This window comes from Scyliorhinus canicula, chromosome 19, assembly GCF_902713615.1.
Source record: "Scyliorhinus canicula chromosome 19, sScyCan1.1, whole genome shotgun sequence".
Taxonomy (NCBI): Eukaryota; Metazoa; Chordata; class Chondrichthyes; order Carcharhiniformes; family Scyliorhinidae; genus Scyliorhinus; species Scyliorhinus canicula.
Genome location: NC_052164.1, coordinates 55,057,288 through 55,076,781, shown reverse-complemented (window position 1 = coordinate 55,076,781; position 19,494 = coordinate 55,057,288). Strand labels below are relative to the sequence as shown.

General features: G+C 46.9%; 1 protein-coding gene across 2 annotated transcripts in view; it reads right to left on the bottom strand.

The window, feature by feature from the left end:
* The window catches only part of cdc27 (cell division cycle 27), a 172,382-nt gene that overhangs the window by 104,720 nt on the left and 48,168 nt on the right, over positions 1-19,494 (bottom strand). For both annotated transcript variants that reach the window (XR_005458146.1, XM_038778643.1), the window contains exon 9: positions 15,779-15,986. Coding sequence is in view for 1 of the 2 variants with exons in the window: in XM_038778643.1 (XP_038634571.1) it covers positions 15,779-15,986 (208 nt within the window). In the remaining variant the exon portion in view is untranslated. The remainder of the gene's footprint in view (positions 1-15,778; positions 15,987-19,494) is intronic.

Below are 19,494 nucleotides of genomic sequence, written 5' to 3'. Positions count from 1 at the left end.
CAGATCCCAAACAATGCATCAAATGTGCAGCACTGCATGATGCCCACAGGGAGCTTGACCTCAGCCAGTTAATTTGCATGAGTCCAAGCCAAGGATAAAGCACTATTTTATGTGCAATTGCTGACTTTGAAGTCACATATGCAGCTCATGGTGAGGCATTATATTCTCCATTAATTAAAGGTTATGCAGAGCATGGTCGTCAGAAGTGCGTAGGTTGTATTACACAATGTTGCGGGCGTAGGATGAAATAAGGATGGAAAGAAACAGCATGGAAGAAAATTGGAAAAACATCACATTAAATCAATTTGGTAAAGAACTAGCAAGTCACATGAAGGTGATAAGCAATATCCATGAAGTCTGATGCAGATTTCTTAATATGGTTTGAGGCGAAGGACAATTATCTTAATGCTCGGGGGAGAGGGGGTCACTAAACTCAAGAGGTAAATACTAAAATCATAGAATAATGGAATCAAACCAGCAGCAAATCAAAAAGCACTTGTAAATTACAGGAATATTAACTTAGTGGCCATGTTACTGGAGCAGAGACTTGAATTCAAATCCAACCCCGCCATAATAGTTAGTAAATTAAAATTCAGTTAATTAAATAAATCTAGAATAGGCAGATAATGTGAATAATCGTGACCACGAAACTAGCAGATTGTTGGGAAAAACCCAACTGGTCCTTCAAGGAAGTGAACTGCACTCCTTACTACATCTGGCCTATGTGACTCCAAGCCACAGCAGGGTGGTCGACAATTAGCTGCTCTCTGAAACAGTTAACCGAACCACTCAGTTACCACACCTAGAGGGCAATAAATGCATCCTTGATCAGTGACATCCACATACAGTGAATAAAGTTAATTTGTGCTGTACGATAGGATATAAAATAAATTAGCAGGGCGAGAAGATGAAGGTAGTGGAGGAAGCCGTGTCGTGACACAGCGACCAGGTAACCTCGATGGGAGAAGAGTTGCGGAGGTTAATAGAGGACTCCGAGCAAAGCTGGAAGATTTGGAAAACCGCTCAAGGCATAATTTGAGAATTGTGGGCTTGCCCGAAGGGACAGAAGGCCCAAGGCCAACACAATGCATTGCTAAGAAGTTGGCAGAGCAGATGGGGGAGGGTGAGAATCCCTCCCGGTACGAGCTAGACCAAGCCCATCGGTCATTAAGGCCGAAGCCCAAAGCCAAGGGCAGTAATTATCTGCTTCCATAAGTTTTGCATGAAGGAGGAGGTGTTAAACTGGACGAAGCAGAAGCCTCTACGGTCCGGATCTACCAGGACTTGACGGTGGAGTTAGCAAAAAGACGAGCGGCGTTTGGGCGAGTGAAGGCGACATTGTACAAAAGGGGGTGCGATTTGGTATGGTGTACCCAGCGAAATTGAGGGTAACGTATAACGGCAAAGACTTTTACTTTGAGACAGCGGATGCGGCTGAGGCGTTCGTGAAGGCTTGGGACAGACATGAAGAGCGGAACTGGAAGAGAGACTGTGGACTGGGTTTGAACAGCGGGAAAATGTATAAATGTTATAACTTTTCTTTTTTACGGATTTGTATTGTAATTTACTTCTCTTTGCACTGTTATAGAGTTCAAGTTAATGGTGGGTTGATTGATGTTCTGTGTTGCGACGATTAAATGTTATCTTAGTGAATTGTAGGGGTTGGATGGTTGGGTTTGTTTTGTTTCTTTCTCTGGGACTGGGTGGAAAGGGATGATATGTCTTGGCAGGGGGGGGGGGGGGGGGGGGGTTTGATGTTAACAATGGACAGGGGCGGGTCAGGCTTATGGGGCAGGGCCCGGCGGTATATCATAGAATTTACAGCGCAGGAGGCCATTCGGTCCATCGAGTCTGCACTGGCTCTTGGAAAGAGCGCCCTACCCAAGGTCAACACCTCCACCCGATCCCCATAACCCAGTAACCCCACCCAACACGAAGGGCAATTTTGGACACTAAGGGCAATTTATCATGGCCAATCCACCTAACCTGCACATCTTTGGACTGCGGGAGGAAACCGGAGCACCCGGAGGAAACCCACGCACACACGGAGAGGATGTGCAGACTCCGCACAGACAGTGACCCAAGCTGGAATGGAACCTGGGACCCTGGAGCTGTGAAGCAATTGTTCTATCCACAATGCTACCGTGCTGCCCATGATGATGGTGGATAAGAAAGGTGGGGGGTGAGAGACCCCCAGTAAAGATAGTCACGTGGAACTATCACGTGGAGAGGGCTAGGAGGTCCAGTCAAGACGTCAAGGGTGCTTGCGCATCTTAAAACTGATGTGGCAATGCTGCAGGAGACTCACTTGAGGGTGAAGGACCAGGTGAGACTTAAAAAGGGTTGGGTTAGTCAAGTGTTTCACTCTGGTTTTGATGAAAGGGCTCGAGGGGTAGCGGTGTTGGTCAGCAAAAGGGTACGCTTCCAGATGGAGAAGGTGGTGGCAGATCAGGGGGGTAGATATGTGATTGTGGCAGGGGCGCTGGAGGGGAGATTAGTGGCGCTGGCAAGTGTATACGGTCCCAACTGGGACGATGTGGGATTTGCGAGGAAGGTGTTTGGAGCCATTCCCTACCTGGACACACACGAGCTGATTGTGTGTGCGCGCGCGTGCGCGCGTGTGTGAGGTGCAGGACAGATCACGGCCGCGCTCGCTTGTCCCATCAGGGGGGGCAAAGGCGCTGGCTGGGCTAATGGTAGAAATGGGAGGAGTGGACCCTTGGAGGTTCCTGCACCCAGGGGAACGGGAGTACTCGTTTTTTTTCAGCAGTCCATAGGGTATACTCACGGATTGACTTTTTTGTGGTGGGAAAGGCTTTGCTGGCTGGTGTCAAGGGGTCGGAATACTCTGCAATTGCTGTGTCAGATCACGCGCTACATTGTGTGGATGTGGTGCTGGATAAGGGGGTAGCGCAGAGGCCGGGGTGGAAAACTGGATGTGGGGCTGTTGGGGAACCAAGTATTCTGTGAAAAAATTGAAAAGATACTTAAGGAATATGTAAGATTCAACTGTACGGGTGAGGTGTCGAAGGCAGTCGTCTGGGAGGCTTAAGGCTGGGTGAGGTAATTTTGTTTAAGGCCAGGGTGGACAAAGAGGAGAGGTTGGAGCGGCAGAGGCTAATAGATGAGATGTTGGAGGCAGATAGGAGTTATGCAGAGGATGGGGACCTAGCGATGCTGGGAAAGAGGAAGAAACTACAGGCAAGCTTCGACCGACTATCCACCAGGCAGGCGGTGCGCCAACTGAGACGAGCGAGGGGTGCAGTCTATGAACATGGAGACAAGGTTTATGTTAGGTCAGCTCGGAGGGAGGCAACAGCAAAGAAAATTCTTCAGGTAAGGGATAGGGCCGAGAAGTTGGTGGTGGCTCCGGAGCTGATTAACAAGGTTTTTGAGGAATTTTACGAGAGGTTGTACAGGTCAGAGCCACCTGGGGGAGACCGAGATGCTGGAATTTCTAGATGGGTTGGAGTGCCCGAGGCTAGGGGAGGGGGACAGGGCTACATTAGAAGGAGCAATACTGGAGCAGGTGATAAAGGATGTGATTGAGAGGATGCAGTCGGGGAAGGTGGCAGGGCCAGATGGGTTTCCGGTGGAATATTATAAAAAATTTAAGGATAAGTTGGCACCCCTGATGGTGGGGATGTTTGAAGAGGCGATAGGGAAGGGAGTTTAGCCGGAAACCTTGGGGCAGGCATCGATTTCACTGTTGCTTAAAAAGGATAAGGATCCGACGGAGTGTGGGTCGTATAGGCCCATATCACTTCTGAATGTGGACGCAAAGGTATTGGTGAAGGTCCTGGCGGGTAGGCTGGAGGGGTGCCTCCTGAAGATGATAGGTGATGATCAGACAGGGTTCATGAAAGGGAGGCAGCTGTTTTCGAATATTAGAAGGGTTTTGAACGTCGTTATGGCACCGGCGGAAGGGAAGGAAACAGAGATGGTTGTGGCATTGGATGCAGAGAGGCGTTTGAGTGGGTGGAATGGGGTACCTGATGGCAGTGCTGGAGCAGTTTGGGATTGGACCAAGATTTGTGAACTGGGTAAAGCTACTATATAAAGAGCCGAAGGCGAGTGTCTGCACGAACAATATCAGTTCGAGATACTTTTCTCTCCACCGTGGGACGAGGCAGGGATGTCCTATGTCCCCCCCCCCCTGCTGTTTGCGCTTGTGATTGAGCCGTTGGCCATCGCATTAACTAGTTTGGGAGCATGGAAAGGAATAGTGAGGGGGGGGGGAGGAGAAATAGAGTGTCCTTGTATGCCGACGACTTGCTGCTGTAGGTGTCGGAGCCGAGTGCGTCGATAGGAGAAATATTGGAGTTGCTGCAGGTATTTGGGTCTTTCTCGGGGTACAAGCTGAACTTGGACAAGAGTGAGTAATTTGTGGTGTCTCAGCCGGGGGTGGGGGCAGGGGGGGGGGGGGGGGGGGGGGTTGCCATTCCGTAGGGCAGGGACCCACTTTAGGTATTTGGGGGTGCAGGTTGCCCGGGAGTGGGGAAGGCTTCGCAGATACAACATCACTAGTTTGGTGGGGAGAGTGCCTATCAATTTTCCTGCCAAAGTCTTTTTTCAGGGAGATTGAGGGATTACCTCGTTTATATGGGGAGGGAAGGTGGCCAGAGTGAGGAAGGTGCTGCTACAGAGGGGAAGGCAGGCAGGGGGTTTGGGTCTCCCGAACCTGATGTACTACTACTGGGCGGCGATGTGGAGGTGGTGCGGAGCTGGGTCAGAGGGGTTGATTCCCAGTGGGTCAGAATGGAGGAGTGTTCGTGCAGGGGGTCAGGGCTGAAAGCACTAGCAGCGGCCCCGCTCCCGATAGCCCCGGGGAAATACTCAGGGAGTCCGGTAATAATAGCTTCATTGAAAATCTGGAGGCAGTTCCGCCAACATTTCGGGTTGGGGGGCAGGGTCGAGGGAAATGCCGATTCAGGAGAACCACAGATTTGAGCCAGGGAGATGGGACGGAAGCTTTCGGAAATGGGAAGAGAAGGGGATTAAGACCCTAAAAGATTTGTTTCTTCGGGGTCGATTTGCGGGATTGAGGGAGCTGAAAGCAAAGTATGGGCTGGAGCAGCAAGAAGTCGGAGTGCAGGTTCGGGACTTTGCCAGGAAGGAGATACAGAGCTTCCCGGAGGAACCAGCCTCCACGTTGTTGGAGGAGGTGCTGGCGGCAGGTGGACTGGAGAAGGGGACAGTGTCAGCGGTATACAGAGCTATGTTGAAAAGGATAAGGCACCACTGGAGGGTATCAAAGCAAAGTGGGAGGAAGAGTTGGGAGAGGTTATAGAGGAGGGGGTCTGGTGTGAGGTGCTCCGGAGAGTGAATGCCTCCACCTCGTGTGCGAGGTTGGTGCTGATACAGCTGAATGTGGTGTACAGGGCACACCTCACGAGGGCGAGGATGAGCCAATTCTTTGAAGGGGTAGAAGATGTGTGTGAACGTTGCCGGGGGGGGGGGGGGGGGGCACTAATCACGTTCATATGTTTTGATCCTGTCCAAAGCTTGGGGAGTACTGGAAGGAGGTGTTTAGGGTAATTTCCAAGGGGGTGCATGTGAAACTGGACCCGGGTCCCTGGGAGGCCATATTCGAGGTGTTGGACTAGCAAGGGTTGGAAACTGGTTCGGAGGCAGATATCGTAGCCTTCGCCTCGTTGATCGCCCGAAGGCGGATCCTGCTGGGATGGAGAGTGGCCTCTCCACCCTGTGCCCTGGCGTGGCGAGGGGACCTGATGGAATACTTGACCTTTGAGAAGGTTAAGTTCGAATTGAGGGGAAGCTCGGAGGGGTTCTACAAGTCATGGGCACTATTTATTATGCACTTTCAAGAACTGGAAACATTGAATATTAGTTGGGGGGGAAGGGGGGCTATGTATGTTAAAGATGGCGAGAGGTAATCCCTGATTCCTTTTTTAAAAATTTGTTTATGTTAACATGCGGGCTGATGTCTGGGCATGGTGGGAGGATGGGATCGTTGTTATTGTTATGGTGTTTGAGATATTTGTTGTTGGTTATTGATTGTTGTTGGGTGTAAATTCGGGAGAAAAATTGTGAAAAAGGAGAATAAACATATTTCAAAAAAAAAATTAATGTGAGAGATGCGGGCATAGTTGATGAGACAAGCATTTATTGCCCATCAGAAGCTGCCTTCTTGAACTGCTGCAGCTCCTGAGGTGTCGGTACATCCATGCTGTCAGGGCGGGAGTTCCAGGGTTTTGACCCAGCAACAGCGAAGAAATGGTGAAATATTTCCAAGTCAGGTGATGTGTGACTTGGGGGTGTGGAGGGGAAGAAGTGAGAGAACCTCGTGTTTCCCGGATATCTGCTGCTCTTGTCCTTCTAGATGGTAGTCGGTGTGGGTTTGGATGGAGTTGCTTGGTGAGTTCCTACAGTGAACCTTGTGGATGGTACATGAGGCTGCCATTGATTGCCGGTGGTAGAGTGCGTGAATGTTTGTGGAAGGGGTAGCAATCAAGCAGGCTGCTTTGTCCTGGATTATTCCAAGATGGCGCAGGAGCGAGGCGACTTCTTGCAAGCTGTGCCCAGCACACCCTCTAATTCTATCTTTTACTCTTGTTCTATGCTTCTAAAACTGTATTCTAACTCCTTTAAACTCTCTAACAATGTTCTAATTCAATTACTTACAGATTTAGCGATCTTTCGGACCCTGGAGAGACCCGAAACGGACGACTTGAAATCGACTCGGACCAGCCGACCACGTGTGAGCAGCTGTCGGAGCTGCAGTTCCAGGCCTGGGGATTACCCTACAGCGGCTGCCAGAGACCAGGAAAACGTCCCAGAAGCTAGGGCCTTTTCTCTACAGGCTCCCAGAGACCTGGAAAACACCGCAGGAGACAGGCCCTTCACTCGGCTGGACTCCAACGACCAGACCTCCATCCCAGCAGCTGGAGCCCTCTCCCCACTCTCTCTTCCCCCCCAGCTCCCAACCCCTCTGACCCAGAGAGCTGCTACCTCCTGCAGGCCTCAAGCACTCCCTCTACAGTCACCCCACACTCCTAAAACTCAACTCCCACAGACTAACAATCACTAATACTGCTCTTTTAAATTTACTTGCAGGTCTAGAGAGCCTCCGACCTCTGAAGGAAGACCGTGATCTAGAAAGGACAGTGCGAACCCCAACACATGGACCCAGCCCATGACCTCATCCGTAACCCCAGAGACATCATCCACTTACCGGCCTTCAACCCATCCATGCCAGAGCGTGGTCTGGACACCCACCAACCTGTGAAGACAAACCACAGCCCGACAGCGACTCGGAACACTCGACCGCGCAGACCCATCTTCCAAGGCAGGCACCGCAAACAAGGCAACAAATCCTCCATCCACACACCGACCAGAGTGAAGAATCTCATTGGAGGTTCTATACCGTACACAGCTGTACCCTTAACACTGCATACTCTCACTGTCTCCTTGGCTCGAAAAGAAGCAGCCACTCCAGGAAGCATGGAAAACGTGGAGGCCTGCAGGTGAGAGTGAAACAACGCGGCCAAAGCCTCTCTACCTAGCTTATTCCTAGCTAATGTTCAATTTCCAGAAAACAAGCTAGACGAACTTAAAGCCAGACTCACTTTTCAAAGAGAACTGAGGGACTGCTGTGTGCTCTGTTTCACGGAGACATGGCTCACTCCTGCTTCACCAGACAGTGCCCTACAACCAGAGGGCTTCTCAATCCACCGAATGGACCGTACGGCAGCCTCAGGAAAGGCTAGGGGAGGTGGGGTCTGTCCCCCAATCAACACCTCCTGGTGCCTAGATGTAGCAACACTGGCAGGTTTTTCCTTATACACCGGCCTAGAGTACCTGACGCTAAAATGTCATCCCCACTGCCTTCTGCGGGAGTTCATCTCCGTTATCCTGACGGCAGTTTACAACCCACCCCATACAAACGTGAAAATCACAACGGACGAAATATTCACCACCACAAATAACCTTGAAACAAAACATCCCGAGGCCTTGTTCATTGTAGCTGGGGACTTCAACCAGGCCAAGCTCAAGAGCGTACTACCAAGTTTTCGCCAACACGTCACCTGTTCCACCAGAGGCCCAAACATCCTGGATCACTGCTACACAAATATCAAACATGCCTACCGCTCTATTGCCCGCCCACACTTTGGCAAATCTGACCACAAGGCTGTGCTCCTGCTTATAAGCAAAAACAAGCGTCAGAATCCATCAAAGAAATTGTGCGTTGTTGGTCTGAGGAATCGGATGATCTCCTACGGGACTGCTTAGAGTCAGTGGACTGGTCAGTATTTAAAAACTCTGTGACCAGCCTGAACGAGCACGCCACTACAGTAACTGACTTCATTAGTAAGTGTGTAGAAGACTGTGCCAAAGAAACAAATCCGTGAGTTTCCCAACTGGAAACCCTGTATGAACAACCCACTGCTCGCTGAAGTCTCAGTCTGAGGCGTTCAAGTCAGGTGACCCTGACCTAAAGAAGAAAGCCAGATATGATCTAACGAGATCCATCAAAGATGCCAAAAGCCAGTACCAGACCAAGCTGGAGTTCCAGGCTAGCCACAAGGAACCCTGGTGACTATGGCAAGGTCTGCAAGACCTTGGTCTATAATGGAATACAAGATGAAGGCATGTAAAATCGCCGGCTCCAATGCACCGCTCCCAGATGAGCTCAACGCATTCTATGCCCGCTTTGAACAAGAGGTCAGCGAGAGCACGCCCTCCACTCCAGAAGCTTCAGGTGAGCTTGTATCTGAGATCACCATTGCAGACGTCAGAACAGCCTTCTCGAAGGCCAACCCTCGGAAACCCCCTGGCCTGAATGGGGTACCCGGACGAGCACTCGGGTCTTGCGCGGATCAGCTGGCGGGGGTATTCGCAGATCTTCAACCTCTCTTTACAACAATCTGAGGTCCCCATCTGCTTCAAGAAGACGACCATCATCCCTGTACCAAAAAGAAACCAAGCAGCGTGCCTTAATGACTATCGTCCAGTGGCTCTGGCATCCATCATCATGAAGTGCTTTGAAAGATTAGTCATGGCACAAATCAACTCCAGCCTCCCCGATTGCCTTGATCCACTACAGTTTGCCTACCGCTGCAACAGATCCACAGCAGACGCTCTCTCCATGGCCCTGTACTCTACCCTGGAACACCTAGACAACAAAGACACCTATGTCAGACTCCTGTTTATCGACTACAGCTCAGCCTTCAACACCATCATTCCTCCGAAACTCATCTCCAAACTCCGTGGCCTTGGTCTCGGCTCCTCCCTCTGCGACTGGATCCTGAACTTGCTAACCCACAGGTCACAATCAGTAAGGATAGGCAACAACACTATCCTCAACACCAGTGCGCCACAAGGCTGTGCCCTCAGTCCCCTACTATACTCCTTGTACATAGATTACATAGAATTTACAGTGCAGAAGGAGGCCATTCGGCCCATCGAGTCTGCACTGGCTCTTGGAAAGAGCACCCTACCCCCTATCCAAGGTCAACACCTCCACCCTATCCCCATTACCCAGTAACCCCACCCAACACTAAAGGGCAATTTTGGACACTAAGGGCACTTTATCATGGCCAATCCACCTAACCCGCACATCTTTGGACTGTGGGAGGAAACCGGAGCACCCGGAGGAAACCCACGCACACGGGGAGGATGTGCAGACTCCGCACAGACAGTGACCCAAGCCGGAATCGAACCTGGGACCCTGGAGCTGTGAAGCGATTGTGCTATCCACAAGGCTACCGTGCTGCTACATTAAGACTGTGTGGCCAAATTCATCACCAACTCAATTTTCAAATCTGCTGATGACACCACAGTAGTGAATCGTATTTCAAAGTACAGGAATGAGATAGAGAATTTGGTGAACTGGTGCGACAACAATAATCTCGCCCTCAATGTCAACAAAACAAAGGAGATTCTCATCGACTTCATGAAGCGTAATGGAGAACATGCTCCTGTCTACATCAATGGGAACGAAGTAGAAAGGGTCGAGAGCTTCAAGTTTTAGGTGTCCAGATCACCAATAACCTGTCCTGGTCTCCCCCATACCGACACTATAGTTAAGAAAGCTCACCAACAACTCTCCTTTCTCAGAAGACTAAGGAAATTTGGCATGTCACCTCCGACTCTCACCAACTGCTGCAGGTGCACCACAGAAAGCATTCTTTCTGGTTGCATCACAGCTTGGTATGGATCCTGCTCTGCCCAAGACCGCAGGAAATTACAAAAAGTCATGAATGTAACCCAATCCATCAAACAAACCAGCCTCCCATCCATTGACTGTCTACAATTTTCGATGTCTCGGAAAGGCAGCCAGCATAATTAAGGACCCCCCCGGACATACTCTCTTCCACCTTCTTCAGTCAGGAAAAATATACCAAAGTTTGAGGTCACATACCTTCCGACTCAAGACTCTTCCCTACTGCCATCAGACTTTTGAATGGACATACCTCATATTAAGCTGATCTTTTCTCTACACCTTGCTATAACTGTAACATTATATTCTGAAGTCTCTCGTTCCTTCCCTATCTATGGTATGCATTGTTTGTACAGCATGCAAGAAACAATACTTTTCACAGCATACTAATACATGTGACAATAATAAATCAAATCAAATCAAAGGATGGTGTCAAGCTCGAGTGCTGTTGAAGCTGAACTCATCCAAGCACGTGTAGAGTATTCCAGCACACTCCTGACTTGTGCCTTGTAAATGTACAGTCTTTGGGGAATTAGGGGGCGAGTTACTAACCACAGAATTCTGAGCCTCTGACCTTCTCTTGCAGCCACAGTATTTATATGGCTAGTCCAGTTCAGTTTCTGGTCAATGGTAACGCTGCAGGATGTTGACAGTGGGTGATGATGATCATGCCATTGAATGCCATGGGGTCATGGTTTGATACTGTCTTATTGGAGGTGGTCATTCCTGGTATTTGTGTGACACGAATGCTACTTTCCACTTGTCAGCCCAAGCTTGGATATTATCCATGTCCTGCTGCATTTGGACATCGACTGCTTCAATAGCCGAGGAGTCCCGAATGATCCCCACTTCTGACCTCATGATTGAAGAAGGGTTATTGATGAAGCAGCCTCAAATGGTTGAATCTGGGATACTACACTGAGCAACTCCTGCAGTGATGTCCTGGAACTGAGATGGTTGACCTCCATCTTATTAAATGGTGGAGCAGGCTCAAGGACATTTTCCTTTGCCAGGCATGACTTCAACCATTTCCCCCCCCCCATTACCATTGACTCCAGATTTGCTTGGATCCTTGATGCCACACTCATCAAATGCTGCCTTGATGTCAAGGGCAATCACAAGATTCCACTAGTGATAGGCATTTGTGTTGTCACAGACATGACTCCAAGATGATATGTTGCCTCCCTGGTGCCATGGATGTCACTGAACAGCCACAAAGAACTCAGAGGATAATCAGCATCCATGATCCATACCAAGACTAACGCCAACAACCTAGCAGAAACAGGGATAAGCTCCTGCAGGCATAGTTTAGGGAGCTGGTAAAGAAATTAGTAAGGAAGAGCTCAAAGGTCGTCATATCCAGATTACTTTTAGGATTGCAGACAATTATGGAAATAGAAATTAAAACAGATGAATGCGTGGCACACCCCCTTCCAAGAAGCAAAGTCCAGGCAGAATAACAGTCTTTGCTGGAAGATTCCCCCTCCCTCGCTGTAAAACATCTTCAGCCAGCTCTCACTAGACTTGGACTCAGGAAATGACATGGGCTAATATTCATTTCTGTGGTTCTTGCAATGTTACTGCCCATAGTTAGAAACCACTAGAAATTACTTTGCATGCATGTAGGAGTGCGACGTTGCCAACATTAAATAAACATACCGTCTGAATTTATCATAACACGACTTAGTAATAACCCGCAGCAAAATTGTCTCTCATACTGAGGATTTGGGAAAATATGCCACAGCACACTTTCAATAAAAAAGTAATTCAAAACACCTTCTGATAACAAACGGGTGTTGAGAGCAAATAAGTACAATTTGCCCATCTCCTGTCGATAAAAAGCCACGGTTGTGAATACACGGTGTGGGTAAATAAGATTGATGAGATGCAGGTGCAAATAGCCAGAGAGAAATGTGTTCTTGTGGAAATAAGAGACTGGGCTTTAAAGCAAAAGGGATTAGATACTAAATATTTTTGGATATTCGATGTTCAGGAAAGGTAGGGAAAAGGGAGAAAATGAGAACATCACTAGTTTGATTTGCTAAATTGGCAGGGGGCTAGAATCCTGAGAAGAAGGTTCAGCGGAGATAGATACAGAACCAAAATTCAAAGAGACATCAAGTAAGTCAGGAACGCATTGAATGTCCAGACCAGCGAAGTCACAAGTGAGTTTTGCAAGATCGGATGGTATTTGTTTATTTTAATTCAAGGAGTCTGACGAACAAGGCGGATGAATCAAGGACACAAATTAAAACTTAAGGTCATTGCTGTCACTGAGACATGGTTGAGAGTGGGGGGTGGGAGGATTGGCAGCTCAATGTCCCAGGATGGGAGGTGGCAAATGGAGTTTAATGTAGAGAAGTGTGAGGTGATTCACTTTGGAAAGAATAACAGGAATGCGGAATATTTGGCTAATGGTAAAATTCTTGGTAGTGTGGATGAGCAGAGGGATCTCGGTGTCCATGTACATAGATCCCTGAAAGTTGCCACCCAGGTTGATAGGGTTGTGAAGAAGGCCTATGGTGTGTTGGCCTTTATTGGTAGAGGGATTGAGTTCCGGAGCCATGAGGTCATGTTGCAGCTGTACAAAACTCTGGTACGTCTGCATTTGGAGTATTGCATACAGTTCTGGTCGCCTCATTATAGGAAGGACGTGGAAGCTTTGGAACGGGTGCAGAGGAGATTTACCAGGATGTTGCCTGGTATGGAGGGAAAATCTTATGAGGAAAGGCTGATGGACTTGAGGTTGTTTTCGTTAGAGAGAAGAAGGTTAAGAGGTGACTTAATAGAGGCATACAAAATGATCAGAGGGTTAGATAGGGTGGACAGCGAGAGCCTTCTCCCGCGGATGGAGGTGGCTAGCACGAGGGGACATAGCCTTAAATTGAGGGGTAATAGACATAGGACAGAGGTCAGAGGTAGGTTTTTTACGCAAAGAGTGGTGAGGCCTGGAATGCCCTACCTGCAACAGTAGTGAACTTGCCAACATTGAGGGCATTTAAAAGTTTATTGGATAAGCATATAGATGATAATGGCATAGTGTAGGTTAGATGGCCTTAAGTTTTTGACTTCCCATGTCAGTGCAACATCGTGGGCCGAAGGGCCTGTACTGCGCTGTATCGTTCTATGTTCTATGATACTTGTGTTTTGTAGTGTTACCGACGAAGATCGAGGGTCACACTCCCACTGAATATTTTCGAACCTGTTACACAAGATGGTGGGCGAGGGTGTACTTCCATCCTCCCCAGAATTAGACTGGGCTCATCTCTCTCTTCGACCCAAGCCTCGGTTTGGAGTTCCTCCTTGCGCGGTGACCCCAAGATTCCATAGTTTTAAAGAAAAGCTGGTTTTTCGTTGGGCAAGGGAACAGCATGGGCAGCACGGTAGCATTGTGGATAGCAGAATCGCTTAACAGCTCCAGGATCCCAGGTTCGATTCCGGCTTGGGTCTGTGCGGAGTCTGCACATCCTCCCCGTGTGTGCGTGTGTTTCCTCCGGGTGCTCCGGTTTCCTCCCACAGTCCAAAGATGTGCAGGTTAGGTGGATTGGCCATGATAAATTGCCCTTGGTGTCCAAAATTGCCCTTAATGTTGGGTGGAGTTACTGGGTTATGGGGATAGGGTGGAGGTGTTAACCTTGGGTAGGGTGCTCTTTCCAGGAGCCGGTGCAGACTCGATGGGCCGAATGGCCTCCTTCTGCACTGTAAATTCTATAATAACAAGGATCTCAAGCGAGAAGGCTGTACCAGATCAGGACTGCGGACCTAGCCAACAAATGAGCTGCTTTTAATGGAGTGAAATTCATCCTATACAAGAGTGGAGTCACATTCAGGATGGTTTTGCTTGCATTCAAATTACATTCAGAGAAAAAGACCACATTTTTGATTCACCGTGAAATGCGGGCTCCTTTGTCCAAAAGCACAAGATATGCGCTGTTTAATTTATTTGATGTCTGTGTCCAGGCACTTTGTATTTTGTTCATTTTATTTTTTGTTGTTTGGGTGTATTCTTGATGTCTTTAGTTATATTTGAGAGATTTCTGTTATTTGTTTCCTACAACAGGCAGGGTTAGGGGAGTGGGCCGATGAGTGCTCTTTAGGAGCTTTGGTGCATCCTTTTACACTGGAGGGAGTCAATGATTAATCTACAATAAACCTATGATCCTGGATCTTCAGGTGAGATAGGGAAGGGGGTAAAAGAGGGGGGTTGTCGCAATTTTGATCAGGGAATCAATTACAGAAGTTATGGAGTAACAGCATCTCAGGAGGCTCTTCAAACGAAGCCCTACGGGTAGAAATTAAAAACCAAAAAGGAGCAATCACATTGCTGGGAGTGTTCAAAAGGGCCCCAAATAATCAGAGAGAAATAGAAGAGCAGATATGTAGACAGATGAGAGAAGTGACAGTGGGGGATTTCAACCTCTCCAACATTAACTGGGGTAGCTACAATGTAAAAAGTTTAGAAGGAACATAGAAACTTAGACAATTCTAACAAGACTGGACAGCATTCTATCAAGATTATTACTTCATGGCAACAAGACACGAGAAAAAAAGAGGTAGGTTACAATCGGGACAAATAATGTTTCAGACCAACAGCAAGAATAAATTCATACAAAGTGATCAATTGGGACAATTTTTAAAAATTTTTTAGAATAGCCAATTCATTTTTTAAGGGGCAATTTACTGTGGCCAATCCACCTAACCTGCACATCTTTTGGGATGTGGGGGCGAAACCCACTCAAACATGGGGAGAATGTGCAACTCCACACAGACATGACCCAGAGCCGGGATCGAACCTGGGACCTCGGCAGCGTGAGGCCGCAGTGCTAACCACTGCTCTACCGTGCTGCCCTTTTCGGAGCAACTTTTATCAATAGGGTCGTGGATCAAAAATATTGAAATTATTTAACATTCAGTTCGATAATGCGCCAATGAAGGATTTTCCCCTTGATAGGTTGGGTGCGATTGAGTTTGAATTGATTTTATGATTGAGGAGGACAGAAAAAAAAGCCAGAATAGTAAAAATCTTGAGACTCATTTTAAGTTAAATGACATGCTGATTGAGAAAAAGGGTTCAATCTAGAATGAGGTCACAGATATAGGTTGAGAGGCAGTAGATTTAGAACGGAGATGAGGAGGGACTACTTCTCGCAGGCGGTGGAATCGGAGTCATTAAATAGTTTCAAGGGGGAGATAGATATATTTGTGATTTTAAAAATGGGTTAAAAGGGATATGGGGAACAGGCAGGGAGGAGGTTTTATGACCAGGAAGAGATCAGCCATGATGTGATTGAATGGTGCCATGATCTAATTGAATTGTGGAGCAGGCTCAAAGGGCTGAATTGCCACCTTTTATTCCTTATTCCACTGAAAGAGTCTCATCCTAGATAAAGCAAATGGCTTTGGTCATCCATCTGCATGACCATCGTGTGGAATGTCACACACATATGGACTCGAACTAAACTATTAAAAACTTCCGAGAGTGTCTAAATAAGACACTAGTCACAGGTAACCACCACATCCATTACAAATGCTTTTAAGTCTGCAAACAAACTGAGTACGCCCTTTCAAACGTTATTTCTGAGGACAGAAACTCACCTGCAGCTGCTTTCTGAATATTAAAGGCCTGTACTTGAGGTGCTACTGAGGAGACTTTGCCTTCAGAGATGACTGATGAATCTAGTTTGCTGATCTCCAAGCTGTCATTGAGGTTTGGCTGTGTTATGCCTCCTTTAGTAGATTTGTTTTTTGGCTTCCTGTTTGGAATTTTAGGCGGAAACTTCATCTTCAGCTTTTTACTGTTCTCCTGTTTGAAAACGAATACAAAGCTCAGTATATACAGGCAAACTAATGACATCTCAAGATGAATGAGCACAAGCATTTCTACACCAGTCAAGTGTAAATACATAATATATTAACAACAGTTTAATAAACCCAGCAAAATGCAATCAATCTGGACGCAAACAGATACTAACACTTGTGAATAAAACTATCACAAGAAGTTTGCTTGCAAAAATTGATTCCTTTGAAAGAACTTTAGATCTATCAGATGATGCAGCTATTGAGATCACCGCCTCAGAAGAACAAAGCCCCAAGTTTTAGCCCCAATCATGCCAGCCCTAGCAAATAAGGACCAAATAAAATCCTGGCTCCGGATACTGGGATGACATCCATTTGGGGGGGTGGGGGCATACACGCCGTTTCCTCCACTCCCCCATCGCGACGGGGCTGAAAGGTTCTTTAATTTTGGTTGCAAACCAACCAAGAGAAGATATTTCAATATATGCTTACAAAATTAAATGGGAATCTGCATTGGCTACTCACCCCTCAAACATGGCTCACAAATCTCGCCTGAAGAAATAAAGTTTAGGGCCTGTTTTAGGACAGGTCACAATGGAGAGAAAAATGTTGAGCTCCTTTGTTATAAACCACTACTGATCACACCAGAGGTCAAAGTGCACGTGGTTGACCTTGCACGACAGGGGTGCAATCAGATTAACTGCTGAAGGAAGTGAGTGAGTTCGGCCTTTAGTGTGAATGTTAGAATGAGCATGCAAGAAACAGTTATAGTATAGACGCGAGTACAAGTCGATCTCATGTACAAGTTGACCACATGAATTTTAACTGTATATTTCACACACTTCACATAAACGTTGACTCCAGTTTTTCAGGACAAGCCCAGAAATTCCAGAACCGAAGTATAATGCTGGAAAGGTTACTGGTTTGATTTCAATGTAAAAGGTTCCAATGCTTTCAAAGTAAAAGGTTCCAATGCTTTCAAAGTAATGTGTGTTCGATAACTGATATGAATTTTTAATGTTGTTGGTTCTCACTTAATTCCACTGTGACAATCTTTTCTGGATTTCATTTACGCCCAAGTCAAGCACATCACTTCAAAAACTTGACAATAAGTCAAGCGATGCCCCTTGACCTAAAAAGACTGGTCTCAAAAACTCGACTTCTACATCAGGACATATGGTACTAAAGTGTGAATAGCATAAGAGATAGTAATGGCTGGATCCAGAGTTAAGCATACATGCAGAAAGTAGCAAGGAATTAGAATTAGAATTAGAACAGTACAGCACAGAACAGGCCCTTCGGCCCTCGATGTTCTGACGAGCAATGATCACCCTACTCAAGCCCACGTATACCTATCCCAGTAACCCAACAACCCCCATTAACCTTATTTTTTAGGACACCAAGGGCAATTTAGCCTGGCCAATCCACCTAACCCGCACATCTTTGGACTGTGGGAGGAAACCAGAGCACCCGGAGAAAACCCACGCACACACGGGGAGGATGTGCAGACTCCGCACAGACAGTGACCCAGGCGGGAATCGAACCTGGGACCCTGGAGCTGTGAAGCATTTATGCTAACCGTGCTGCCCTCGTTGAGCAGAAGGATGCTGAACTCCATGACCAGCAGTAAATATGTGGGTGCCAGATGGAAAGGTTAATGGACGACATTTCTAAAGGTGCTTGAGGATTAATTAAGTAGAGAAAAAAATGGGCGCTCAGCTGAAGCAACAAATTAAGACCGATCAAATAAGCATATAGTTTCATGCGCCTACAAAATATATGAACTGGAGGAGGATAATCAAGAACAAGTAATTATTGATGAAAAAGGTAAATGTTAAAAATCAGATATTATAGACAAAATAATAAAATGAGATTTTTTTCAAACATTTGTCCTCAGGATGTTCAGGTCATCGGCAAAATGGGCATTTCTCGCCTAATCACATTGATATTAAGAGAGAGGCTTACTCCGCCTCTTCAGAAGACCAGAGTCAACCACATTGGTCAGGTTTCTTTCTAAAATTTTAGTTTTTACCATAATGGAAATAAAGTGCTGGAAAACTTCAACAGGCCTTATGTGCTGTGGAGAGAAAAGCAGAGTTAATCTTGAGACAAATAAGACTCTTCATTAACTCGGTCTCTTTGCACAACGTGAATAGTTTCAGCACTTGGTTTTATTTCAGATTTCCACAATCTGTAGTTCTTCAATTTTAAATGATACGATAATTGGATAATTTCAGTTACTCTTATTACCTAATTATTTTCAGATTAATTTATTTGCAAATCAATAATTTGAAAGCGCCAATGTTGGGATTTGAACACTCATTCTTTGGATTAGTTCAGTCTTTTAGATGAAAGGGCCCAGCAATGGCTAGTCATTCAGAAACCAGGTAATCCTTTGGACTTAGTGATTGAAAGTCACCATGGTCCCCCAAGACCAGACGCTGCTCTCCCCTTCTGAGACAGTAATAGTAAGAAGTCTTACAACACTAGGTTAAAGTCTAACAGGTTTGTTTCAAAAACTAGCTTTCGGAGCACTGCTCCTTCCTCAGGTGAATGAAGAGGTATGTTCCAGAAACATTTTTTTAGACAAATTCAAAGATGCCAGACAATGCTTAGAATGCGAGCATTTGCAAGTAATTAAATCTTAACAGATCCAGAGATAGGGGTAACCCCAGGTTGAAGAGGTGTGAATTGTCTCAAGCCAGGACAGTTGGTAGCATTTTGCAAGGCCAGGCCAGATGGGGGGGGATGAATGTAATACGACATGAATCCCAGGTCCCGGTTGAGGCCGCACTCACTGTCTAGCATCTTTGAATTTGTCTATACTGTATATATGTATGTTTCTGGAACAAACCTCTTTATTCACCTGAGGAAGGCTCAGTGCTCCGAAAACTAGTGTTTGAAACAAACCTGTTGGACTTTAACCTGGTGTTGTAAGACTTCTTACTGTGCTCACCCAAGTCCAACGCCAACATCTCCACATCACATCTTCTGAGAGAGAGCTGACTGGTGGCTCAGGAACCAGTCATCCAGCCAACAGAGCTAATCGACCCAAGTCAGTGATTAGACCATAATTAAATTCAACATGAACTGGGATTCAGAAATGCAAAGGCTATAGAGCCACAGCAATAAAATTGATCAGAGGGCTGTGGCATATTTTTACACCTGACCTTTCGACTCAGGCTGGGCGAGATCAAGGCAGTGCAGCCCTCTCCCACCCGCACGAACTCTAGCATTGACTGCAACTCCATAAAAAACAAGCCACACCCTTTTTCCCCCCCAAGGTTCAGTAAAGTTTATAGGTCTATGGTGGGCCTGGGTAAGTGTAAGTGTGTAAGCTAAGCATGTAAGGGGCTGGTTTAGCTCACTCGGCTAAATCGCTGGCTTTTAAAGCAGACCAGCAGCACGGTTCGATTCCCGTACCAGCCTCCCCGGACAGGCGCCGGAATGTGCCGACTAGGAGCTTTTCACAGTAACTTCATTGAAGCCTACTCGTGACAATAAGCGATTTTCAT